The 27786-nt window shown below is 44.0% G+C and overlaps 1 protein-coding gene across 1 annotated transcript in view; it reads right to left on the minus strand.

Annotated features, from left to right (window-relative positions):
* Positions 1–5837: 5837 nt before the first annotated feature.
* The window catches only part of BEND7 (BEN domain containing 7), a gene marked incomplete at its 3' end in the record, with an annotated part of 47390 nt that continues 25441 nt past the window's right edge, over positions 5838–27786 (minus strand). Inside the window, exons 6-9 of the mRNA XM_080353361.1 lie at positions 24842–25067; positions 19100–19219; positions 10656–10706; positions 5838–5899 (exon numbers count right to left, since the gene is read on the minus strand). Of these exons, the coding sequence (XP_080209487.1) occupies positions 5838–5899; positions 10656–10706; positions 19100–19219; positions 24842–25067 (459 nt within the window). The remainder of the gene's footprint in view (positions 5900–10655; positions 10707–19099; positions 19220–24841; positions 25068–27786) is intronic.

Consider the following 27786-nt stretch of genomic DNA (forward strand, 5'->3'; position numbering starts at 1 on the left):
CAGGACCATATGCTGCTTCCTTAGATGGGCTGCTCAGTATGAGTGGAGTTCATGAGGAATCACACTGAGTATCTTTTATTTTATATTCTATTTCCATTTTACATGTATTATCAGTGGTAGTAGTGTATTAGTGTTATTTTATTGAACTATGTTTGTCTCAATCCGTGGGTTTCTTCCTTCCCTTTCAGTTCTCTCCGGTTTGGGGATGGGAGCCGGGGGAGTAAGCAAGCGGCTCTTGCGATTGTATTGCTAACTTGGGTTAAACCATGACAAGATGACATTTCTCCTTGGTACACTGGCGATGGACACGACCAGGGGACATCCCTGACCACAGTGGTGGTTGCTACTCCAAGCTGGCCCCACCGTTAGGTTCCTATAGGGGCCACAGGTCACCATGGTCCTCCGACGCATGATGGATCTTGTTGGTTAGATGGTAGATGAAGGTCTTCATCCCATGGCAAGTGGCAGCTTTGGGGACAACCATGGTGGTGTAAATGCTTTAATGCAAAGTTACACTGGGATGAGCTGCATGGGAGAGCAACCATCAGGGGACCATTCCTCTCCCCAGACCTCCAGGAAAGATCATGCACCAGTTTGGCAACTGATGGGCCCAGGGTCCAGCTGATGGCCTACTACCCATCACACCAGTTTGTAATCCTTGACAAACCTCCCTCCAAAGGGTCTCAGAGCACAAGGATGGGCCCAAGCAGCTCCTTCTTGAACTTGGCTCAACATTTCCAGCCATGGGACCTTGCTTGTCCCTCACTGCTGCTCTTGATGAGTGGATTTGCTCTCTGAGCGATGTTATTGCTATTTGGCAGTTCCCTTCCTTGCCCTGCTGTGGTGACATCTTCCAGGGCTGGAGGGCCACAAGGTCGGCTTGAGGTAGGCTTGGACACCCTGTGAGGACTCCTCCTGAGAGCAATTTTGAAGCGAACCAGCTCATCTGAAGGCAGCAGCTGGGAAGGTTGGATGGATGCTAGATAGGGTGAGCTGGGTGCCTGGATCCACCCAAGGAATGAGAGGACCGAAGGGGAGAATGTGGGCCATGAAACGCAGCCTCTTCTCTTACCACCACCCCTCTGGTCAATGATTACTTGCAATTACAACCAGAATTACGTCTTCATTCCTAATTAGCTGCCTCATCCTAATTCCTCTATACCTCTGAGGATCTGGGTGGAGGAAGGAGCCAGCACAGAAACACAAGGGGTGTGACTCCCGAATTTCCAAATTCCCCAAGTATTAGCTGTTTTCTTCCCCCATTTACAGTTGGGCATAATGACATGTACATGGAGGGGAGGGGAGAAAGCTGATGGAATTATTTCCTTTTTTTTCTTTAAGCTCAGAATCAATGTTTACACACCGGAGCTAAATTATTTATACACATAATGTTATAGGTTTCACATCGGTAGCTTTTATTAGCATTTGGCGGATGAGAAATCATACCTGACCTACTTGTACAAACCCTTTTGTGCCTCTCCAGGATGACAGCGTGGTGAGGAAGGGGTGAAGGCACTTGCCCCAGCTCAGCTATGAGGATGCTTGAGCAGTGGGAGAGTCGGTGGAGGGCAAAGGGGTGTCTTGGTATGACCTACAGGACATTTTGCTGCTGTAGATTTGGGGGAGAAAATACATAAAGGAGTTATTTTTTCAGAGTCTTATAGAATCCTGGCTACCTCTGTCTCTCTAGAAGGATGTGCGCCCATTGGATTTTCCTGGGACTGTGCTCCCTCCCTTCCCCGGTGAAGGAGAGACACATTTCCCGTTGAGGCACCACAATTTCAGCATGGGTAGGTTTTTGGGGGAGAAGGTTTGTCTCCAGAAGGGGTGGCTGTGTTAGAACCACCCATCCCCAAACCGCTCCGACGTGACTGCTCATGTTTCCCCCAAAAGACTCAGCCAGCCATTTCTAAACCAATATGTCACAGGCACTAGAGATGACTTTCTTCTTGTCTCGCAATTAATGCATTTTTTATAAAGCCAGGGCTCCAGTTTCCTTTCATGTTACCAGGAGGATATCCTTTTTCCTCTTGAGCTTCAGAAGGATTATTTTTACACCCAAAGTATTAATCTCTAGTGTCCTGTACAGCAGGACTCACTGGCCAAATGGCCTGGCGAGGTTGCTGGAGCTCAGCTGGAGCCCAAGCGCCGGTGCTGGCAACAGTATTTGCTCCATCTCCAAGCCGCTTCAACAGGTGAAACCACAACCTTGCAGTGGTACTTGCTGCTGACTTTGCAGCACAGATGAGACTTAGTACCTTGTAGATCCTGACACATAGAAACCTTTCTCACCCTTATTTATATCTTAAAGATGGGCATTCCACTTAACGTTACAAATAAAGGTGTATTAACCTGTGCCCATTTAAAATAAGCCAACCAAAGCCACATTTTGGGCGATGACTTGGAGCACAGAGTGAGGTTGCACGTTGGTTAACAAAGGATGGATTTGTTCCATCAAGCCGGAAGATCCCAGTTGTGTGAGTGATGAATTGCATTAAGATCTGAAGCAGATTTGTGGGCACGAGGAGGGTGCCAGCAATTGCTGTTGACCTTGACAGGCTGAAGGAGTCATTCCATGTGAACATGAGGTTCAACACGGCCAAGTGCAAGGTCCTGCATCTGGGTCAGGGCAACCCCCGGTGTCAATCCAGGCTGGGGATGAAGGGATTGAGAGCAGCCCTGCCGAGAAGGACTTGGGGGTGCTGGTGGATGAGAGATCGGACATGAGCCGGCAATGTGCGCTTGCAGCCCAGAAGCCAATGGTGTCCTGGGCTGCATCACAAGGAGCGTGGGCAGCAGGTCAGGGAGGTGATTCTGCCCCTCTGCTCCGCTCTGGTGAGACCCCACCTGCAGTGCTGGTCCAGCTCTGGGGTCCTCAGCACAGGACACACATGGACCTGTTGGAGAGGGGCCAGAGGAGCCACAGGAATGATCCGAGGCTGGAACAGCTCTGCTGGGAGGACAGGCTGAGAGAGTTGGGGTGTTCAGCTGGAGAAGAGAAGGCTCCTGGGAGACCTTATTGTGGCCCTTCAATATATACAGCGGGAGCTTATAAGGAAGACTGAGAGAGACTTTTTACAGGGGCCTGTAGTGACAGGACAAGGGGTGATGGTTTTAAATTTAAAGAGGGTAGATTTAGATTAGATATAAGGAAGAAATTCTTCACCAAGAGCACGGGGAGGCACTGGCACAGGTTGCCCAGAGAAGCTGTGCATGCCCCATCCCTGGGAGTGTTCAAGGCCTGGCTGAACGGGGGTCTGAACAAGCTGGTCCAGTGGAAGATGCCATGGCAGAGGGTTGGACTAGATGGTCTTTAACAGTCCCTTCCAACCCAAACCAGTCTGTGATTCTACAATTTACTTGCTCTTTCAATATCCCCCCCAGAGCGGTACTGAGCTGACTCACACCAGGCCACACGGTCGCAAGACGAGCACCAGGCTTCGGCAGATCCTGCAGCCACCGAAGTGCAAAAGAAACTCTCACTACCCTTTTTACCAGCAATTTATCCCTAGCACTGCTTATATAAAGCAGAAAGGGTGTGGTGAGACACTCTCTCACTTCACTGGCTCCTTGTAATTGATGGGAGATTATCCAAAACATGTTTTTGCAGGAAATATTTTCTAAGGCTAAACAACATTTGATGAGGGTGTGATAATAAATTACCAAGCATATATGTCTGCAGCTACTCCGAATTATAAGTATTGGTTTGTCCTTCCTATGTGTTGTTTCCATAGAAGCAGAGCTTAACCTTTTAAATGCAGATTACAAAGGCACCTAATTCAATTAAAATTCGACTTCAAGCATATCAGCACTTAATACTCAAGAGTTATTATGTGATTGGATATAGACGCTGTTGTGATTGGCAGGCAGAACGGTTTCTGTCAAACCAGCTAGAAAAATACCGTTGTGGTGGTGACTTTTAGGGTTTTCCATATATTTCTCTATGTTGTTCATTAATTGCTAGGTAATTCCTTTGAAATATGGGAATCCAGCACAGAACACAGGGACGCACATGCAATTAAAGTTATTTATTGTAGGTTTTCTTTTCTGAACTGACAAAGAGGGTTTCCCAGAGATTGATGACACGACACAATGTTATACACCATTTCACAACTAGTCCCTTGTCGCTTTATTAAGAACATAGTAATTTAAAAATATCTAAATATTTACATATTAATAAAACATATATACAGAAGATTGAGACATTTTTACCTAAATATGGAATGATTTATTTTTTTTTCTTCTCTCTAATAAACCCTATAAAAAGATTTCTGAAGAAAGTCTGAACAGTAGTCACAGTAAGTAAACACGAATGCAATCTTCCAAATTTACAAAACGCTGATTCTGTCGCTGAAGGGTTACGATATGCACACGACGGACTGGTGCCCCCTGCCCCATGCAGGCAGCTCCAAGCCATGAAGGAAGGAAAGTATTCAAATGTTAAGGTTTGCAGTGCACATTCAATCTATTCCACAGTTTCAGAGAGAACGTGGTCATTCCCAAAAGTCCATGGTAGGTGGGTGGGGAAGGGCTGGGACCCTTGTTTCTCAGGTTATTCGGTGATGTCTGAGAAAACGGGCTTTGCGATTGCTAAAAAATAAGAGGTTTAATATTTTGAAAACCATCCCACTCTGTAATAGCACTTCTGTTGAGACACTCAAAGGCCAAGTAGTTTCCAAAGAAAAAATGATGAACCTAAAATATTCAGAGGGAAACACAATGGTAAAGGCTCCAGCGAGCTCTCCTTCCAGTTGCAGGAAACGTGCTCCAACTGCCTGGTGATCGATAGATGTTGCAGGTAACACCTTCTAGACATTTTCCTCAACATTTTTAAAGTGAATTTAGTGCTGATGAAAGGTGCAGAAATGAAGGTTTGCGTACGATCTTCCCTTAGCCCTGACCTAAAAGGACCGACCCTTTCAGCACCTAGTGCAATTTCTCGATCGATTCGCTCGTTTAACTGCTGAGATATCGAGAGTGCCAGTCAAAAGGTGACTCTTCTTTTCTTTTAAATAGGTGAATATTGTCGCCAAGGGCAGTGGTTGAAAAATCACAGCGTGCAGACCCTCTTCCAGCAAATTAATACATTTTGAGATTGAGGTGGTAGGGCAAACGAGGAGGGGAAAGTGAGTGGAGAATGACCCCCTCCTGCATCCTGCACTATGAAGATGCTCTAGAGCCATCCTGCTAGGACCACATAGGAGAAATTATTTGAGGAACAGCTTCTGGCTATAGTTAGGAAACAGGGCACTGCTGGGAGGAATCCTCCTTTATTTCCTGCTAAATCCAGCGAGGAGCTTTTCATCCCATCACGTACAGCTGGTCATCGGTCCCACAGCAGCCAGGAAAGGAAACGTGGGTCTGCAGCAGCAAAGAGCTTCACCGAGGCAAATTCTCATCGAATGCCCAGGGTTTGTGATGGAGAGAGATGTCACCCCGGGCCCTGGGGACGGGAATTGTCACCAGGCTGTGTGGATTCACCTCTGCGTGGCTTAAGACAAAACACTGCTGGCAAGGATACAATCATGTGGAAAAATACAATCGTGGAGGAAGAACAAAGGCAAGAGAATGTCTTCAGAGTGGATACCTCGCTAATTAAACAATGCATTCGATACGGAGGGAAATCATCTTTAATTAAGATGAGGAGTGAAGCAATCTGGCGGTTTCGTTATTGGAGGCTACATGAAAATGAATGAAACAACACAAACTCGAAGGGAAAACGGTACGGACGTCCGCGTCTCGTGGTGAGCTGAAGTTCTCGTGCCGATCTTGTGGGAATGTTATTCAAAGGAGAGGATGTTTCTATCCACTAAAAACACTGACGCAGAGTGTGAAATTCATGCTGAAAAATCCAGGTTTGCGTCTATCAGATGATCTGTCGTGGTGTCAAAAAGGTTACCTGAAGGAAGGAAGAATTTGAAGAAAGCGGTTACAAAATCTAAACATTTAAGAAATCAGTAATTTGCAAAAGAAAAAAAATAATTAAAATGATGGAAATTACATATTTGCGTTCTAACTTAAATTTATGATGGGGCTGAACTGCTGGTGTGTACACAGGCAGCAGCTGCTGAATTCCGTTTAGAATAGAGCTCAATCAGCTAAAGAAAAGCAAATTAAATGGGGTTTTTTTGAATACAGAAATTGGCGGCGAGGTTTTTTTCACACAACATATAGCGCTCCCCACTTGAGATGTAAAGCGTCGCATTAGGCTTCGGCACAAACTGCACTGCGATGCTCACCCCTTTGAAGTTGTGGTTCTGAAGAAGTGAAAAAAGCACCACATGAATTTTAAACCTAGAGTATGTACTTTGGAATCTTCTTTGGGGGAAAAAAACCCAATAAACCGAACCTAAACGCACCACTCCACAGTAGTCTAAATGCATATGGGAGAATATATATATACATATATATATATATATAAAAAGGTGCACGGTATGATTGTATCCCATCTTTTTAAAGCACTTTAAGAATGTGCTTTTTCTAAACAGAACAATGAAAGATGGACAGAAGAATTACAAGGAGAGCACTAAGAACACAGGGCAAATAGGAGACAGACATCAATCAGCCTGAGAGGCAAATACAACCCAATGAAAAGGGAAGACTCACACAATCACGCGCTGAAAGGATAAAGATTTATATTACAATAAAGGATTTATATTTAAGGTTTCGAAAAGGAGTTTTTTTTTTGAAGTTTCATTTTCTTGATACTGTATTTCAAGAGGAAAGGAGACAACCTGTATAGAATTGAATCGTTGCTGTTTTCTTATCATCTGTTTCTTTACCAAGAGATTGCTCTCATCTTTTCACAAAGCTGCATCACCCCTGGACCTGAGGATTGGGATGTTAGAGTTTCCACGTCTTTCAGAGATATCAAAATTCTTTCTCATCTTTAAATTAACCCAAGCGTGGAGAAACTATCTGGACCCTCAGCACAGCTGTGGTCCAAAGCACGGGCATAAGGAGAGCTCTCTCATGGTCCGGAGCTGCATGTATCTTCCAAATGTGATTTTCAAGATGAGGGTGTTGCAGCTGGCTTATATTTGTTTCCACATGCAGAACTTATGGGTTATGCCTTCCTTTATTATTTTTTTTAACAAAAACCAAAATCTAGATGCTTTGTGCAAATTATAGCCCAAAATAAGATGACCCTTTTTGCAATGCCAACTTATACTTAAAGACTCTAAAAGCTGCCGCATCTTCATCCTGATAAAGATCTATCTCACACCTTCCCGTTCTTGTATCACTGAGAACTAATCAGTCCTTCCACTCAGGCCACGGTAATTAGCCCTGGAGCTGTCTGGTCTGTCTCAGCTCAGGTCTGGACACAGCCTTTAGCTTTTCCTAGGTGTAAAAGCTGGAACTGAAGAGGATCTGAGCTTTGATTATGTTTGTTAGAGTCAATTTTTCTAGTATTTTCTTGAGATTTGTCTGTCAATGCACCAAAGTTCCCGGCAAGTTTAACTGCCATAGTTCTTCCAATTTCTTTAAACACCCTTCAATCAGCAGCGTTCAAAGCAAAGGCTCTCTCAGCATCGAGAGCGATTTTAAAACGGGAATGTGATTTCTGCTTGGAAGTGCTAAAATATAATTGGGCAAAAAATGTCTTCCTTGGTTTTATGAGGATGTACCAGCTCAATTTTTTTTTACAAGGCTTTTGAGTTCCAAAAGAGAGTTTTGAAAACAAACCACCTCCTGCTCACCCCAAAAGTCCAGGACATTGCTAACTGTGTTCAAACCCGGCTATAGGCACCTAAACCAATTAACTGCACTCAGACCGGTCCTGCTGGCACCAAAAGAGAGACACCTCCAAAAAACAACCCTATGTGATCTGACCTTCTCTCTGGAAGCTGTCCTCTTCGCCCCAACCATGAAGAGAGCTGAGAACAACCACACTTCTGATGGAGGTGTCTCAAATGAAGCGTCAGCCACAGCCTGTGGTCTGAAAACATGTAGGCTGAGGCAGTTCAGCACTGGAAGTCCATATATACCCAGGTCTTGGTCATAATGACACCAGTGCCACAGGTAGGGTTGACCAACCAGGAAAGGCATTAAAGGCATATGAGTTTCCCTTTTGTTTATTTTTTTCACCAACACTCAGCATTGTTTCAAGTCGTTCACTCCGGGTGCTTTTGCATCACAAGTTTGTTCAATTCTTGAAAGCCAAAAGACGAAACGTTTTTCCTAAACAGCTTCCATACCCCACTTATTCTCCCCATCCAGTCCCCTGCGATACTCTCCTCAAGCAATCAAATTTGGGCTGGTTTTATTCTGCCAACACACCAGGTTAATCACTGATCACAGAACCATTTAGGTCAGAAAAGACCTTTAAGATCGAGTCCAACCATTAACCCAGCACTGCCAAGTCCACCACTGAACCGTGTCCCCAGGCACCACATCTACACGTCTTTTCAACCCCTCCAGGGATGGTGACTCCACCAATTCCCTGGGCAGCCTGTTCCAATGCCTGACAACCCTTTCCATGAAGAAATTCTTCCCAATATCCAATCTGAACCTCTCCTGGCGCAACTTGAGGCCATGATTTATCTGATATCAGTTGTCATTCACAATCAAGGCCCATTGCGGCAGGCACTGTACAAAGGCACAGTCAGAGAGAGTCTTCCCCAAAGATTTTTCGAGTTAAACAGAGAAGACGTCTGGATAAATCACACAAAGGCTCGCTTTAAAGAACTTGTTAGTAACACCCCTTTATAAAACCAGCTGTGCTAGGAAAGGGAAAGACCTCTGTAAAAGTAATACTCCACCTCTTTTGCTACACTCCTTGATAGAAATCATCTGTATTTTGGCTTTCTATTATAATTACTGTCATTATACTGTCTGTATATCACTTTAAATCATTTGCTTCCAAGAACAGCACGATATTTCATGGATACGTCCTGTAAAGAGGCACTCGCACTCATATAATAACGGGGGTGAGTCAAACGCTTGGCTTACAGCCTGGAGCATCACCTCCCCCACCAACGCAAATTGCAGCGTGGTTTATTTAGGCATCCTTCCACAGATAGTACGGGGAGGTCTGCCTCACAAAGGGAAACATTTCAACTCAAAAACTGCCCGCATGGGTGCTCAGAGGTGTACAAGGAAGCAGAATGCAATGGTGAGCTGCTTGGGGGTAGAAACTGAGTCAACTTCTCCACCACAACCATCTCAGCACACTCGTTTCCATCGGTGACGTGTAGTAGCTACAGAAACTGTGCTCGAAGAAAAGCACAGCGACCTGATAATTCTGCTTCTTCATATGATTGCCAGAGCAATAAAATGATAAGAGTATGTCGTACTACTAACCTTTATGAGGGTCTTCTTGCAATGGAATTGCTTCCCTCCCTGATAAAACAAACGAACAGGATGTCCCTTGGAAGGAACCTTTCAAACCAGAGCTTCCTGCATCTACTCTCACCGCCGTCCCCTGCAACATTCAGCAGCTGGCCAAGAAAGCAGCGCGGTAGCTGCCGCTCGGCGTGTGCTCCCAGCCCCCGCTGGGTCCGTGCCAGAACAAGACTGGAGCTGCTTGTCCTCCCGAATGCCTCGCTGCTCCCATTCCTTAGTAACTGCACGTGCTCCGACAGCGGGATTGCAACCGGCAGCGCTCCGCGCCTGGCAGCTGCTGCTCCGGCACACGGCAGCCGCGTCTGAAAGCTCCTTCTCCAGCCCTTCTGTTATGCGAGAGAGATTTGGAAGCCCTTGCACAGATGCTGCAATGGTCCCAGTGCTCTCCTGAGCGCCCCGCAGCCCCCAGGTACCGTGCCACATGCTCAGCAACCCAGTACCAGCCCTGGTTGTCCTCATCTCCAACCACCCTTTGTTATTACACTTCAGGAGAATGATAAAAATGCACCATAATCCATGGCCCTATGTGTCTGCTCAAGATCTCCCCTCCTTTAATTTGGCTTTGGGGTCACCATGCAGCATCTTGGTGAAATTACAGGGAAATGACCATCTCCCCAGACTCTGGCTCTGCTGGATTTTCCGAGGATGGCAGGTCAATTCCTATCATGAGGGCGCCTATTGATGGACTGACTCTTAACGAGGTGCTGCTTCAAATTTCAGTCTCAGCCTGTCTTGATTTCAATACCATGTGCAACAGCATGCAAAAATCTTATTTACCAGCCCACACCGCTGCATGGCTACGCTGCTGTTCAGCAACTGGCAGGCTTTTAAGGCAGGGTGGCTGCGCTTCCAAGAAAAAGGAAAACACTTAACTAGCATATAAATGTCTTTGCAATCCTTCTGTGAACACGAGATATTATTGCTAATACCTTGGACAACTGAACAGATGCTAATACAAATTATTGTGTCTGTCCCTACCAATAACTCCGTAAAGAACTCAAAAAACTGCCAGAAATATCAGGGATGAGCACAAGTCCCTATCTGGCAAAAGGAGGGTGAAACTTACTGGCCTTATTAGCTTATTTGCTACCATGAACACTGAGATTTTATGAATATGAAATAGAGGGGGAAATTGTAAGATTCTGATACATTTGGGTTTTAATACAGGGCATTTAAAACTTAAGACAGCTGGGTCCTGTGTGCAATTACCTGACTGTATATGGCACACCAGGATTATTGAAAACTGCTTCTGTGCCATAAATAAACAAACACACACACTGGAAGCTGATAAAAATTTTAATGCATTTTACCTGTTTGTAGTAGAGAAAAGTCCGGCTTCTCATCACAGTCAGTTGCCTCTGCTGATTACAAATATAAACAAGAAATCTCATTACTTTTACTGAATACAGGAATGCGATTAAAAAGCTACACACTGTAGAGTGATTTTGCATTTTCTATCTACTTTCCCCAGCTGCAATTTGCTATTGCTCTGTTAAAAACTCACTGCTTGGAGGAAAAGGTCATATAATAAAAATGCAAACTTAGAAGAGGGAGTTGGGTATTAAGAAGCAGTTTTTCCAGCAATGGGATAGAGAAACACTTGCTCTTTTTGAGGTTTAGGGATATTTGGATGATAAAGGGAGTTGTGATTATTTGATAAGATCGTGTAAGAATAATCCCCCGCAGCACTTGAAGGAAGAGCCTCTCAGGCTGGTTTTCCACCCTCCAACAGCTGCTGTCACCCAATGTCTATGGGGAAAGGGTGAATCCCCAAATTTCTGCACCCATGAGCCAGCTTATTTTATGGGGGACACCTTTACTGGGGCAAAAGACGCAGGTGGGCACCTGGCACAATAACAAAAGCACATAAGCACCCAGGTACATAGGCAATTACAGCATACATACACACACGTGTGCTTTCAACCCGCAGCTTATGCAAGATCATTTGACTTAATTTAGCCCATGGTGAAGGAAAGCTAAAAGTTTAATTTGTTCATCTCGTATTTGCCACAGGCCAAGGGGATGCATGAAGATGGCTAATTTGGCTCAGCAGATGTGCAGTGACTTGTCAGACTGCAGTACCCTGGAGTGTGCATGTGAGCCCTGAGGAAATTATAGGTGTGTAACAAGAAACTGGTGCCTAACCTACACAAGCCCTATTCAAAATCCTATTACTTTTGTCTTTTGGCACTTCAGCATGATATTTAAGGTCTTTGAAGCACAATGAGATCTTTCAGAGCGCTTAAGCAAACAGGTGTGGTCCGAAAGGACCAGCCCATTACATTGTACACGGTCAGTGTGCTGGATAGACATCTGCTCACGTTGATTCATCGCACAATATCCACAGGGATCAAGTCTGACCAGGGCTGTAGATGCAGTGAGTAACTTAGTTCAGCTCCCAACTGAAACTGAGCTAATTGTCCTGGTCATCTTTACCACAGCTCTATACATGAGGATGTTGAGTTGCTGCCTTTATGAGGAAATCCTAAGAACTAACCCCAAAGCTGATCCACATTAATTTCCTTCCTCCATCAACTCCTGGTTATCCATCCATGGACCAAGAGATTGCTCTCTCTCCCCCATGCGTTTGGATGTCTGGTTAGTTTTTAGCTGTATGCTCGCTACGCAGTTCTGCAAAATCAATTGAACTAAAGAAAACAGTAACAAACAATAAACCGGAGTGCTGAGCAGCTTTCCTCGCATGGAAGGTTTAAATGGAGAGCCCTGACAAGTACACAGCAGAGACCTGTGACTCTGTGCCTTGCACTGACACCTTTTTCCACCTCCTGTGAGAAGGTGGCACGCTGAGCAGATATAAATTAAGTGCTTGGTACAGTTCACTGCAAAACCTTTGCATTTTGGAAGGAACGGGTGGCTCGATAAATGGGAAGAGGTTACTTAGGCTGGTTTGCAACTGGACTGGACTCCCAGCAATGGAAGGACTGGGTGCACAAGGAAGGAGACAGCACGGTGAAACGAGCAGCTGAGAAACAGTCAATGGAACATACAGGCTTAAAACACCAAAAGTGACAGTCTGAGGCCAACATCTAGCTATGTTATGAAGGACCACCCACACCAAGGGACACGGCTGCTCAGCACATGAGAGATGAAGCTGTAACTGGTCTCTTAGGTTGAAGGGACCCAAGGTATGAAAAAGAGGGAAGCCAGATATGAGTCCTGGCAATGGGCTGGGAAGCCTTTCCTCTATCTGTACCAGGGGTAGTGCCAACCAGGCTGTCCACTCAAGTCATAGGTTTTCTGGAAATCTCAGTAGCCACTCTTGAATAATAGAATAGTTTGGGTTGGAAGAGACCTTCAAAAGTCATCTAGTCCAATCCCCCTGCAATGAGCAGTGACATCTTCAACAAGTAACTCTAGAGATGTGTTTACCTTTCTGCCTAAATGCTCTTCTCAGCCCTGGCTAAATCTGAACTCAGCTGAATGCAGAATGAAACAAAAGGCAGGCAGGAACAACCTCGCTGTCAGAAGGTAAGAACTTGAGTCTACAGCTTTGCAGAACCAGCTTTGTTAACAGCGAAGTTACATGACTGTTTTAATCTGGCACAAGACTGATAGATGAGGTCTAGTTCGCCACCAATTGTTCCAGTCCCTTTCCTCATCCTAGCACAAATGTTCACACGGTCATCAAGATCAGATCTAGTTAAAAACTGACAATATCACCACATAAATCCTCATGCCAGTGCTAGAAAGGCAATGGGAGCACAGCAGATGCCTGGAGAGCCTCTTCAGTCATAGCTGCCTGAATTTATTTTATGAAACTGGATGTGTAACCGCAGCTCCAGGTGAATTATGACACAAAGGCACAACAGACACCTCGACCTCCTACCATGGCTGTAAACCACCAGCTTCTCACATGGCATTCTAAGCAGGAAAGAAGGTTTGTCTTCGAGAACCGCACCCAGAGACTGCCAGCCAAGCTCTACTTGTCTTGAGCCAGCCTGCAAGACAAGGCAAGCAGGAATAGATCCTGCTGTGGGAATTCAGAGCCTCTTCTCCATCCTTTGCTTAGATAGAGCTCAGTAGCTCTTGCAAAACAATCCTGGTAATAATTCCTTTAAAGTGCTTCCCCCAAAAAATAATTGTTGAGCTTCTGATGTACATGTTTGTCTGCTAAGTGCACACCTGCTGTCCCTGGACAGAAATACATGTACGCTCAGGGCTGGGAAGATGAATGCAGCGGTTATACATGTTAATATTGTTATCTTTATCTAAGATACTGGCCACAAAAGCACCGTGCCGCATGTTGGACTCGCATCCTACGTCCTTCCTGGCCATGTGTGTATTGCTAAGCAAGAAAAAAATCAAGCCGATCTTTCGCAACACGTAGATATTGCATCAACAACACAAACCTGGGAAATCAGAAGGATAAAGTGAAATAGAAAGCAAAAAAACCTCCAATGAGACAATGGAAGTAGCAGCTTGAACAAGGACATGGGAGAAAAGGTGCATTTCCAGAAAAAAGGCTGGCATTTATTCTTCCTTCGTTCTCACTATTGCACATCTCAACAAGGTAATGTAAATTTTAAACAACAATTCAAGGATGAAATGTGCTGGCATGTGATTTATTGAAATTAATCCTGCCTGAAAAACCTCAGCATGTTTTCTAACATTGCCATATTTTCCTTTACGGAGCAGGGCAATCAAAAGCTTCCAGGTTAGGCACCAGGTAATCACTTTGAGCAGCTCTTACTGTCTGTACTTCGGGAGTATTATTCATGGGGTACCAGCTTTTCTGTCTGTGCTGTGGACAGCTGCAATAGAATAATGGCTTGCAGGCTCTTCAAACAGAAAACGTGAGGAAGAACTTGCTGGGAGAGACGTGTGGTCCATGCCCTACTGCTTATTAATGGACGGAGAGTTTAGTAATCAAAAGGCTCAGATGTGACATCTGGTGCAGAGACGACACAAACAGCATCAGTTCCTTCTGATTTTACCCGTTTTAAGATCTTTATGCTAATGTTCGATTGACTCCCTCTGTGCTGCTATCGGCAAGGCCACCAGCCACCCACCCATAGTCTCTTTTGCGGGGTGAAAAGACCACGCCGTGGGAAACCCGACATAAATTACGAGGCAATTTGCATGGTAATTCAGGCTTTAAGAGAGGAAACCTACGCACGTGCCTTTTCCTTTGACTTCTGCCCTTCTAGGGTCACTTCGCATCCCGTCCCAGCAGCCAAGAGGGTTCAGCTGCTCTGCTGGGAGAAGGCAGACCTGGCACTATGAAGCTGGGCCCCAGTTCGCTGTGCTGCTGGCATGAAATTGGACCAGTCGTCAAGGCTGAAGAATATCACCATCCTCCTGAATTTTAATTATAACAGCTGTTTGTAACATTAACCTCGCAGTCTCTTCTCCCCTTCGTGACAGTTAACTTGTGAAATTTTGAAAAGACTGAACAAGGCCAATAAAAATTTAATAGCAGTGACAGCTCTATTCTCAGATCTAACAAATAAGAAGAAAACCTACCCAAGTCTCAGATCTCAGGCAATAATCTAAAAGAGCTAAGAAAAAGCCTAAGAAAAAGAAATATTTCCAGCTATGAAAAATATTGTCACTGATTCAGAACTTAAATGAATTTTTATTTGGCATAGGATAACAACCTTTCAAAATCTGCACGGGGGAACTATTTTCTAGAAAGCAGAATTTTTAAGTGTTTTTTGATTAGCTTTCCAAGCAGGGAGATTTTCTGTCCCTATTTCTAGGAGATGAGCTAAACATGGTAAATAAGGTTGTGGCTGGGCAGCACCTATGATGCAGTGATCATGATTTCATTTAATTCTGAAACACTCAGGAGAGTACATCCTATAGAAAGGGGTACAAAAAGCAGATCCCCCCCACCTGTTTGCTGGAATTCTCTGAAATTATTAATATCGCTGAAAGCTAGAGCAGGATTTACGTTATCAGACTGAAATAATGTTTCATAGGATAAAGTAGAGAGGGCTGGTTGTGAATGCAGTGTCTTACTGCCTGGTTTGAAATAAAAAACTAATCAGAGTATGTACTAAATGGCTCAGGGGAAGGCAAGCAGGATTGAAAGCCTTTCCCTCCTCTCTTAAATATTTTTGCTGTTAAAATTTAGCCCAACTCAGTGGTGACTAAAAAGTTGTCTTGTGGCTTCTGTAAAATAAATGGATTGTCTTAAGCTTTTTCTACATAAAGCCTCTACATTACAACAAACCAGAAGCTGATGTAGATGAATCGGTGCAATCAGGCAGCAGGGAGACACATTGGCTCAGAGAGTTTTGGGTGAATTTAGCCTAACGCAGGCTCAGATTTGCTCTTTGGGCACCTTAGTCTGTATCCACAGAGTTAGCCAGCGTGTTTCAGTGAGCAAATGGAGACAGAATGAAGAGAGAATGACCTGGGACATCAAGGACACTCACTCGGAATGGCTCAGCCTCTGCTCCACCAACCACACATGGACTGGCAGAGTTGAAGAGCTCAGTTGGAAGAGTGATGAGTCCCATGCCTCAGTGGCTGCAATTCCCATAGTTTTCAGATTCTTAAAAGCTAAGTTTTGCAACATGGAGTCCTTGGACACCTTCTGCCCACAGCACATCAAACCTCCACCCCTCCTGTTTTGGTCTCTGTAAGTTATGCACAGCTGTAAGAATCTTGGTATTGCTTCACAATGCATAGTTAAAATGTGCACAGTTCCCATATAACCAGTTTTATATCAGGGTAAAGCTGCTGAGGGTGGTGAGACCATGCCAGCAAGCATCACAACATCCTTCCCTCAGTCCCATAGATCTCCCCAGGCACCTGCCCACAGCCATCACTGGAAACAAAATATGGGGCTAGACGGATCTGTTGCCTGATCAGCTCCATGTCCCTGGTATCACAGAATCACAGAACGTTAGGAATTAGAAGGGACCTCAAAAGATCATGCAGTTCAATCCCCCTGCCAGAGCAGGAACACCCAGATGAGGTTACACAGGAAGGTGTCCAGGCGAGTTCTGAATGTCTCCAGAGTAGGAGACTCCACAACCTCCCTGGGCAGCCTGTTCCAGTGTCTGTCACCCTCACTGAGAAGAAGTTTCTTCTCAAATTTAAGTGGAACCTCTTATGTTCCACTTTGAACCCATTACCCCTTGCCCTACCGTTGGTTGTCACCGAGAAGAGCCTGGCTCCATCCTCCTGACACTCACCCTTTATATATTTATAAACATTAATAAGGTCACCCCTCAGTCTCTTCTTCTCCAAGCTCAAGAGCCCCAGCTCCCTCAGCCTTTCCTCACATGGGAGATGCTTCACTCCCTTCAGCATCTTTGTTGCCCTATGCTGGACCCTCTCCAGCAGTTCCCTGTCCTTCTGGAACTGAGGGGCCCAGAACTGGACACAATATTCCAGGTGTGGTCTCCCCAGGGCAGAGTAGAGGGGCAGGAGAACCTCTCTTGACCTACTAACCACCCCCTTCTAATACACCCCAGGATGCCAGGTTGTAGCACACAAGTAGTAACAAATCTTGTTTCAACAAGATGAAGATGTTATTGCAACCAGCTGTGTGCTCCTGCCTCTCTGGAGCTATCGACTGTTTTGTTGTTACAAAAACTGGGGAAACTTCTCATTTGCTTCAGTGCGAGGTCAGGTTGGGTTGGGTTAAGCCACCAGTGAAGATGGTAGGGGATGGTATGGTCACAGAGGCGTGTTCAATCACAAAGAGCATGTCTGCCTGTGCTCTCACACCAGAGGGAAAACAGTGCACTCCAGGGAACGGCCAGGAAACTAAACAACACCAAAAAGAGCTTTACTACCAACCCAGGTAGTGTGTACTTTTTTTCAGCAAATAAATCTGAGGTAAGTACATTGCTGCTCACTACTCATCCACATGCTGGTTAACAAGTTACTTTCTGTCTTATTCAGTCACACTATGCTCAGCTTCACTTATTTTTCTTTATGGTCTTGCTAGCTTAGAGACAATATCCTCTGCTTAGACTCTCCCACCCTGAGAAAGGACCAGAGATGGAGATGGCCCCATTTGAAAGGCAAAAGCTGCATGTCTTTGTCATTTTAATTAATATCCTGCAGAGGCACGAAGAAAAGCAAATAAAAAAGGATGAAAGAAAATAAAAATCAAAACAAAATTAGGTCAATCCTCTTTCCTAAGGGATCTTCTGCAGACAGCCCAAGGACCCTCTGCTCCCTGCATCCAGCACTGCACTTTTCACCTTATGGAAGCCTGGCATCCCAATTCCACCTTCCCGTCCTGGGGGGGGACAGGCAGCCTGGGAAGGGGCAGAAAGCAGTCCTGTTGTACAACACCAGTAATCTGACATTGTCTTTAACAAGATTATCTTGTATCCCTCTCTCCTCCCTCCCCCTACACGCACAAGAAACCCTTTTAAAGGCTGGTGCTGCTTTGCTGCTTTACTTAGGGAAGCTTATGTTACTGAATAATCTGCACTTTTTTCCTCCCCCCCATGTTATTTCTGTCTCTGGGTGTTCCTCAATTCCCTTAGTCTTATGCTTTTCCCTCCTGGCATTAATAATGTTGTGGAGAATGATTTCAGATGCCAGTCTAAGTGTGTGTTTCAGAGACACAGCTTTGACAGATGTCTCTCAGAGACAGGGAGCTGGAGAGGACTTTTCCTGTGGTCTCGCTCACCCCTCAGTAGCCAAAGGGACCACCGAGCTATCAGGTTTCCCATCCTGCCAACCCACCCATGCCAACAGGCACTTAATTGTGGTGAAGGGAAGAGGGAAGAGGGGAAAAGGCAGGCAGGTAAGTACGGTAACAGCAAAGGACCGTTTTAAAGGATGTTGGCACATCGTGCCTCAGACAACCATGTCAGATGCTCTAATGGAGCAATGGGAAAGAAATACGACCATGAAAGAGCCTTAGAAGAGCACTAGGATGAGGGAGAGTAAGTGAATCCTTGTATGAAGAAAGCCCCTTGTAGGATAGGGAACACAAAGACAGGAAGGAGACTAGTTAAGGTTTATAAAGTAATTACACGTCTCTTAATCAGTGATATTGCTTCCCAATGAATTCTACCGGGGATTTTGAGGCTGCACGTTGCTGTTTGTCGCTGAAGCTGAGTGCTCACAATCCGCACGCTGCCAGGGTGAAAGCTCAACACTGAGCCTTCAGCTGGTCCCAACCCCAAATGTGTATGTTATCCCTGCCCAAGTTGAGCAGCTTTGCTGCAAAATCCGGCCTATATTACCCGTCACTCACGGCCGGCAAGCTCCCTCCCATGTACCGCAGGACCCCGCTGGCACAACCAGGGTGGGTGTTGTTTTTATTTTTAGCTACAATGATGCTGATTCTTTCACAAGGAATGTGAGAAAACTCATCTATCCTTCCAGATGCATAGAGTTTAGAGGGAAAGGTCATTTGGGTTATGTGTTAACAGTAAAATGGGCTGCTTGTCAGAATAAATAATACAAAATTAAAACACTTCTACCTGCAACCCTGAGCAGATCAGCTACTTTAGGACTTAGATTTCATCAAATACTGGGAAGAAGAGTTTGCGTGGTGATGGAAAGAGGTTAGAGACAACATATGAGGAAGACTCAAAGTTAATTGGAATGCAGGGACAGCTCCTAAACTTGGTACCATATCAAACATAAGGAAACACTCCACACAGAAACCCGCTCACATCTGAAAGGGCTAATTTTCAAAGGGTAAACATATACAACTCTATAGTCAACAAGAAAAACACTTCTATGGATGCGAAGGCTCTAAGCTTTTAACCTTACACTCACATGTTGTTCCTTGTATTTTTATACATACCTGAACCTCTTTTTAACCGTCTTCTTGCCAGTTTAATTTGATCCTGAAGAATCTGGACCCAATCCCTAGGACCGGGAAGTTTATCCACATGGTTAGCAGTGCAGTATTTTTCTGTAAAGACTGAAATAAAAAGATATTGTCTTTTTAAAATGTGTCACCAGAACTGAGAAAAGGAGGCTGGAAAGGATTGTACAGAGAATGTATGAAATTATCTACTTTTCATAAAGCATTTAAATGGCCAACTTTGAGAACTGCAAAACGAGGGTCCAACTCAGTGTTTCACAAGTCAGTAATTCAGATGTCATTTTTGTGAATAAATACCATGGTCATATTAATACTGTAGTTACTGCTTATAAAAGCCTATCCTAGAGAAACGATCTACACCTGACGTCTTACATTCATGAATGCCATACAAAAACATCACAGAAAAATAATAATGTACTGAGTCTTCAGATGTGGTAGGTACTTATAGATGGTGCCGCCCATCGCCCATGTGCTACAGATTGAGAGCTCAAGATCTGGTTATTTGGTGGCCTCTTGGTCAGGTTTCTAGAACTGCAGGCAAACTGATGAAAGACTGAAGTCACAGAATCACAGAATGTCAGGGATTGGAAGGGACCTCGAAAGCTCATCCAGTCCAATCCCCCTGCCAGAGCAGGAACACCCAGATGAGGTTACACAGGAGGGTGTCCAGGTGGGTTTGAATGTCTGCAGAGAAGGAGACTCCACAACCCCCTGGGCAGCCTGTTCCAGTGTCTGTCACCCTCACTGAGAAGAAGTTTCTTCTCAAATTTAAGTGGAATCTTTTGAGTTCCAGTTTGAACCCATTACCCCTTGTCCTACCGTTGGTTGTCACTGAGAAGAGCCTGGCTCCATCCTCCTGACACTCACCCTTTATATATCTGTAAACATTAATGAGGTCACCCCTCAGTTTCCTCCAAGCTAAAGAGCCCCAGCTCCCCCAGCCTTTCCTCATACTGAAGATGCTCCACTCCCTAAATCATCTTCATTGCCCTGCGCTGGACTCTCTCCAGCAGTTCCCTGTCCTGCTGGAACTGAGGGGCCCAGAACTGGACACAATATTCCAGGTGTGGTCTCACCAGGGCAGAGCAGAGGGGCAGGAGAACCTCTCTGACCTACTGACCACCCCCCTTCTAATACACCCCAGGTACCATTGGCCTTCCTGGCCACAAGGGCCCAGTGCTGGCTCATGGTCATCCTGCTGTCCACCAGGACCCCCAGGTCCCTTTCCCCTACGCTGCTCTCTAATAGGTCATTCCCCAACTTATACCACTTATACCAATTTCCTACCACTGCGGAAATCTCTACAGTTCTCCTACTGCCAAATCAGATGCAATAGAATTTTTATAAAGCTACTAAATAAAGCCATTATTGAGAAAAAATAAGTATCCCATAGGTCCAATTTTATGTTTTGTAAAAATGGTACATAGAGGGTCAATAGTGTCTTTAATTCCATATTTACAGCAAACCTAGCAACGTTATACCAAAAATACAAAATCATAAATGGAGTGAAACCTAGGCAATTGATTTTCATCATGCAAGTGAGAGATGTGCAAAAGATAAACGAGCAGAAATAGAAAAAACATTATTACTGTTAGTATTGCTGTGGTAGTCTTGGTCAGAGGTCTCAGAGCACCATGTCCAATTATAACCAGCAAAGAAAGAACACTGGTTCCAGCTCAAGGAATTTGTGATCCTTGAGAATAAATGTCACACACATGGGATGGGGAAGCAGGCGACAAAAAATGACAGTTTCAGTATATTTACACACACTCTTCTGAAAACTGTGCTAGCTGGTAAGTATAAAGGGACCAAAACTAATCACAGCTTCCAATTTTTTCCCACGTTAACAGCTTCACAAAACCATTGCATGAAAGGCAATAGCCATCTTTTCCTCTATAGTCTGATTAGAAAGGATGTCAGACTAACTCTAAGGGCTTCCCAGAGAAGTCAATGCAGCCCCAATGCCAGGGTCCAATTTGCAACAGTTATGGGTTCTCCGAAGGTAAAAATAATCTCTCCCTTCTGAATCCATACAGTACCTGACGCAACAGGAGCTGATCAATGACTCAAGACCCCTGCTTATTTCAAACATGCAACTGCAGATCCTGCTCGTCACCAGGGCCTGGGGCAATGCGTGACACCTGGCTGTACCCAGGCCACCCACCTGCAGGTACCCACTGTGGAATTATGACTACTCACTTTTCTTTTCTAACTTGCTGCTGCTTCTTCTGAATGAATGAAAGTTAAAATAGCTTTGATTGCTCAATGTGTGGTTAGGGAAACACCAACATAGGCAAAAAGGAATGGGAATGCAATGAGAAGGGGGAAAGAGAAGTGGGACCTCCCCTTTCTTGTCCACTTGAGCAGTGTGGTGCTAATAACCTCCTGTATCATCCAGTCATAGACTGGTTTGGGTTGGAGGGGATCTATAAAGACCATCTAGTCCAACCGCTCTGCCACGGGCAGGGACATCTTGCACTGGACCAAGTGGCTGAGAGCCCCATCCAACCTGACTTTGAACATTTCTAGTTGATTGGGCATCCACAGCTTTTCTGAGCAGCCTGTGCCAGTGTCTGACTACCTTCACTGTACAAGAAAAAGTCTTCTGTATGTCCAAAACTGTCACCTCTTGTCTTGTCACTACAGATCCTGGTAAAAAGTCTGTCCCCATTTTTCTTATAAGGCTCCCTCTATAAATATATTGAAAGGCTTCAATAAGGTCTCCCCACAGCCTTCTCTTCTCCAGCTGAACACCCCAACTCTCTCAGCCTGTCCTCCCAGCAGAGCTGTTCCAGCCTCGGATCATTCCTGTGGCTCCTCTGGCCCCTCTCCAACAGGTCCATGTGTGTCCTGTGCTGAGGACCCCAGAGCTGGACCAGCACTGCAGGTGGGGTCTCACCAGAGCGGAGCAGAGGGGCAGAATCACCTCCCTGACCTGCTGCCCACGCTCCTTGTGATGCAGCCCAGGACACCATTGGCTTCTGGGCTGCAAGCGCACATTGCCGGCTCATGTCCGATCTCCATCCACCAGCACCCCCAAGTCCTTCTCGACAGGGCTGCTCTCAATCCTTTCATCCCCAGCCTGGATTGATACTGGGGGTTGTCCCGACCCAGGTGGAGGACCTTGCACTGGCCTTGTTGAACCTCATGAGGTTCACATGGACTCACTCCTCTGTCCTGTCCAAGTCTCTCTGGATGGCATCCCGTCCCTCTAGAGAATCAACTGCACCACCCAGTTTGGTTTCATTTGCAAACTCGCTGAGAGTGCACTCAATGCCACTGTCTGTGTCATTGATACAAATATTAAATAGGATCAGTCGCAGTATGGACTCCTGAGGGACACATCACATACATCTGAACACAGCTCGTTGACTTTTGCAGGGAAGGATTTCACTGGCTGGATTTCTAGTTGATGACATAAAGGAAAAATAACCACTTCTCATCTCTTTTTCCTTCCAGTTCTCAGTAAAGGATTGATGCAACCCACAAGGGAAACTGACTGTGAAAGAGAAACGCTGCAACTGATTCAACAAGTGCCAGTGAATACCCGAAGTCAAAAGAGATAATTTCTCCCCAGCTAATCATCCCGTTGCAGAAGTGTGAAATTATTAATACTTATAAGGACAACAGTTAAAATGTTTCCAGACAGGAAGAGTGAATTTTAAGCAAATAATTTCTCCTTAAAGTACTCTGCTTATTTTTGTCATGAATGTGGCCTTTTCTCCACTTTTGTATCTCTGTCATGGAGAAGAACTAGAAGTGCCACTAAAGGATGTCAGGGCATGTCATAGAGCAACATCCTCATGACAATAACACAAACAACACAATGTTGTTCTTGTGGAGATTTCATATTGGCTCAGTTATTTCTTGGAAATACAGCCCAGCTCTTTGGAGGGAAGAAGGGTGCTCTTGGAGCCAGGCCGAGTAAAGATCCACAGGACATGGATCACCACAGATGAAATGTATCTGTCGTAACTCCAACTCCATCCTTTCTTCCCCCTCCAGGCTCAAGGAAAGAGGTTAAACCAAGTTTCAGAATTTGCTCTGCTAACATGAGCTTATCTACTGTGAAACATTGCTCTCTGCAGTGGGTAACAACTGCTATTTTAATAGTGCTGCTCCATCCACTGAAAGACACTTATTTTATCACAGTGTTGCTCAAATTAGAGTTGTTGGTTTTTGTTTAGTTTTGTTTTGTTTTTTAAAGCTAATTTTGAACCCCTTTCTCTTCCATTTATCTTATTTATTAAAGCTTTTAAGGAAGATGAGACACAGATAGAGTGAATTCAACTTTGTATTTTTCCAGGTTACTGAGCTCAAGTAAAGAAGGTATAAAAAGTGTTTATGATTGAAACCTAATTATAACTGTAACTGTACCAGAGTCTGCCAGAAACTCTGTACGATGTATTAGGAGTATGGCATAGCCACAACATACACTTTGTCACAGAACTGCACAGGTTGAAAGGGTCCTCTCAAGATCTCCATGTCCAGCGTGATGCTCAAAACACAGCCAACTTATTCAGGATGCTCTGGACTATGACCAGTCAAGTTTTGAATATTTCCAAGGCTGGAAATCCTGCAGCCCCCATGAGCTCTTATTCTACTGTTCAACCACCCTTACATTGAAAAAGTTTTTCCTTATATCATGTTGAAATTTCCCATGTGTCCGATGCTTCTTGTCCCTTTGAGAAGAGTGTGACTCCATGTTCTCTACACCTTCCCATTAGGTAGTTGTGGACAGCAAGAAGGTTCCTCCTGTATCTTCTTATCTCCAGTGCTCTCTGCCTCTCCTCACACGTCACTTCACATCCACTTACCTGCTTCAGTACCATAAGTCTTGGTGGTTCTCAAATGAACTCACTCTGGTTTGTTAATGTCTTTCTTGTATGGGGAGGGGGACACCAAAAGTGGACACAGAGGTGGTTGCCTCCTTTTGCTGCCAGTGGACTTCTAGAAGCTCTTCTCCCTGCCTTGTGTCTCCTAGGTTAGCAATATGTACCTCAAGATGAGTCACAGCTTCTAAAATAAGCTCTACTTTGCAACACAGCCTGTCGTTTGATAACTTTTCCCTGCTATATCAGATTTCAAAATAACAGAATCCAGTTCAGAATCTCTGGCTGAATACTAGCTCTTTATATGCTGTTATCACAGAGTTCGAAGCTACATTTGTTGTTCTAGAAGCCAGAAAGCAGTGATTGTTAAGAAAAACCACCCAGCACAGGATCCTCACACCAACTAAGAAATTTGCTCCCACAAGAGAAGGACCACCACAGTTCTGATGAGCATCTCAGTCACCTCAGTCCCAGTATTATCGTCCTCCTTCTCTCTCCAATCCAGCCACCAACTACTAAACTATTTACAGAGCTGACACAGATGCAGTGCAAGCCTCAGAATTTTGATGAGAGAAAATTAGTTATGTTGTCATTATGCTTTTGAGATTTCTTTGCATCTCTGATACCCAGAAAAAAAAATAATTACCTTATACGAACACAGAGATTCTAACCATAGAGCTTGACTTCAGGAACCAGGATCATTGGCTTAAAATTAACACAAGCTGTCCCTGTAGAAGCTATTTTTAACAAGTGAATGAAAAGGAATAAAAATAAGACTGCATATTTTAATAGACCTAACACACGTCAGAAATTCTAATCCCCTTACGCTATCCTTATCTGAGAAGATGTTCTAATTACACACATGAAGGAAAGCAAAAACCCATACCTTTTATTGCACCCACAATATTTTGGTCTAGTCCTTTCCGGTTGTCATTGAGCCCTCTTTTCCTTTTGCCATTTGGTAAAGAGTTAGCCAAAGTCTTGTCATCAAAAAAAGCACAGACCAGCTTCCTAAAGAGCAGACTTCCTGAGCGAGTGTAGTTTGATAATATAGAGTCCAGCTGAGATTTCGGCATGAAGACGTCAAAGCCTTCTGCAAGTTGCACTTCTGGCTACCAAAAGAATACAAACGTTTTAATTAAAAGAGCATTCAAATATGTTATTTTGCTTCAGTCACACATCTGGTGAGGCTTGGAAATCACTTAATCAAACCGTGAAATCTTTTCCCAGTTATTCAGTACCACAGCAGCCTAGTTCATTGAAATCAGACCCCATCAGTGAATAAGCACCTTAAAAGGCAAATCAAATAATCACACTCATGTCTTGCCACTGTAATAGTTAGTAATTACTGACATTATTTCCAGGTGGACAGCTAACACAAAGAGATACCTTTCAATATTGGATAATAATGGCAAACCAGAGGATAATCCCAGAGCAATATTCCCATGTGAAGCTTTTTGGACATTTATCTAATCATTTTATCAACTTGTTTCACAGCCAAATGATGTGAACGGGCTTGCTGTGGGGCAGCCGGGCATCTCCAAGAAGGACAACTATGGGTTATCAGCTGATTCCACGTTGTTTCCCAAGACGACTCATATGAGTAGAAGTGGATGATGAGTTCGAGGTTGCCCTTGAAGCCAGCACTTGCTAATCCGCCACTTCTCCCTCCTTTTTATACCCCCAAATACATCCTTAGAACAGGATGATGTTAGAGGGACAGCTTATTCCAACGTAAAAATCCCCAGTGGTAAATCACAGGGATTTACGTAACTGCTAGAAAGTGAGATGGAGGGGAAGAAGAGGAAACAAAATCATCCTGTATTTCACAAGAGTCTCATCTCACGTGCACCACGGGCCAAAGTAGAGAAAGATCTTAGAGGAAATCCCCTCTCTAAGAGTCTTTTTGCTGCCCCTGTCTGTACATATCAGAAATTACATGAACAATATTTACAGTATTTTTTCCTGTGACCACAATACTTAGGCAAGATGTCTGTATGGAATAATTTTATATCTAGAATGAAAATACATCATGAACAAACCAAAGTTTTCAAGATATTACCTGGAAGTTGGCAAAGGGGGTGCAAAAATCAGTGGTCACAATGTGAGAAAATAAGCTAATGTTACAGCCTTGTTCCTAAGAACTTACTCTTTTTTTCCCCTGTATGAAAATATATCCACCAGTGATGGTGTATTTTCAAAGATGTTTACAGAGCAAAAGCAAATGCCATCTCCAATCAAATCACCTGCAAACGTCTAGACAGAAGAAAAGGCTGCCAATCTCAGAAGGATTTGGCTGTGTAACTCTTTTCCCATGGCTTTTTAAAAATCAGTATCAAGAGAGTTACAGCAAGCAGAATATTTTCCAAGCATACACTATCATTGGATATGCCTGTGTATTGTGAGATAAAACTGAAGATTACAATGCTTTGGGAAGTGAGGATGAAGAATCTTTAAATATGCAGATAGTAATAAAAAAAAATCTAAAAAGCATATAAGTTTCTCAGCTTGTTCTGAACAAAAAGTTGTTTTTCACCTTGAGAACTTTCAAAATCCAGCAAAACAGTCAGAGTTACTCTATTTGACATTTGACAATCTTCTGATGTAGGTGGATTTTTAGTATGTTACCTCTCAACTTTCTGGTGACAGAAAAGATTTTCAAGAGTAAATAAATCTGCGCCAAGTTTACAACTTGGGAAAAATGCTACTTTGTGTTAATCAAAAACCAGAATGTAGTTGTCATGGTGATGAAGGTATCCTGTCCTGTTCTGTTCCTTGGATAGCAATCTAAGATGACCTCGATGATACAAGATGCTTAGGGCAGAGAAAACATCTTCACTAATACAGCTGTAAAACACATTTGAAACCTCACCAGTGCACCAGTGCGGAAGAGTCCATATTATTTAAGTCTTGACTATTTTATTCTTAATATAGGAATCAATCCGTGTATCAGTGAAATAATTTGAAGGCAAAACGCTGATTTATTCTCACTTTCCTTTGGTAGCAAACTATTCAATCAAAGACAAGCAGTACCTAACTGAACTTTATGATCACTTTGAATGTGATTTCTCAAAAGGAAATGCATTTGTCAGTAGATAATGATCATGGTATAAGGAACTGGTGGGTAAACTATTCATGTACAATAAAATAAATAAGACCTGAATGCCAAAGGATTTTTGCTGTGCTAAACTTAACAGGCAGCAAATTAGATTTAATCCCAGACATTTTAGTAGGTTGTACTACATAGATTAGAAATGATTAGGTTATAAATGAAATATTATAACAGTAAAACAAACACAGGGAAGTTTGACTAAGAATAACAAATAATTACATTTAAAAAGCAGGTTCTCTGACTCATGGGCCAGATTAAGAGTTGGTCTCAAAGACTTTTTCCATCTCCATAAAAGCAGTATTTCATCTCAGCGAATCTGAGCTAATTGCACTGGTTTTGGCAGCCCCAATTTTATGCACATTAAACTGAGATTTTTTCTTAAAATTCAAGAAATGTTGGCAAAACAACAGCGGTGACAGTCCTGGTGCATGACACAGCACACACTACAGACAACCCGGGCAATATTCTCAAGGGAACATTCATTTATGGTGCTGCATAAAATGCCTTTCAGTTTTTTCAGGCACTCAGACACACTGGCCATAAGCACAGTAGAGATGCTTATGAATAAATAGAAGAAGATAATACCGTCATTCACTCTGAAAGAAGTGACTTTCTTTAGCCTTCTCAAAATGTTTTAGGTCACATTTTATTTCACTGTTAAATACATTTTCAGAACTCAACCGTTTCCTTTCCAAAACAAAAGAAAATCCACTTGTTTG

The sequence above is a fragment of the Nesoenas mayeri genome (genome assembly GCF_963082525.1).
Source record: "Nesoenas mayeri genome assembly, chromosome: 1".
Taxonomy (NCBI): domain Eukaryota; kingdom Metazoa; phylum Chordata; class Aves; order Columbiformes; family Columbidae; genus Nesoenas; species Nesoenas mayeri.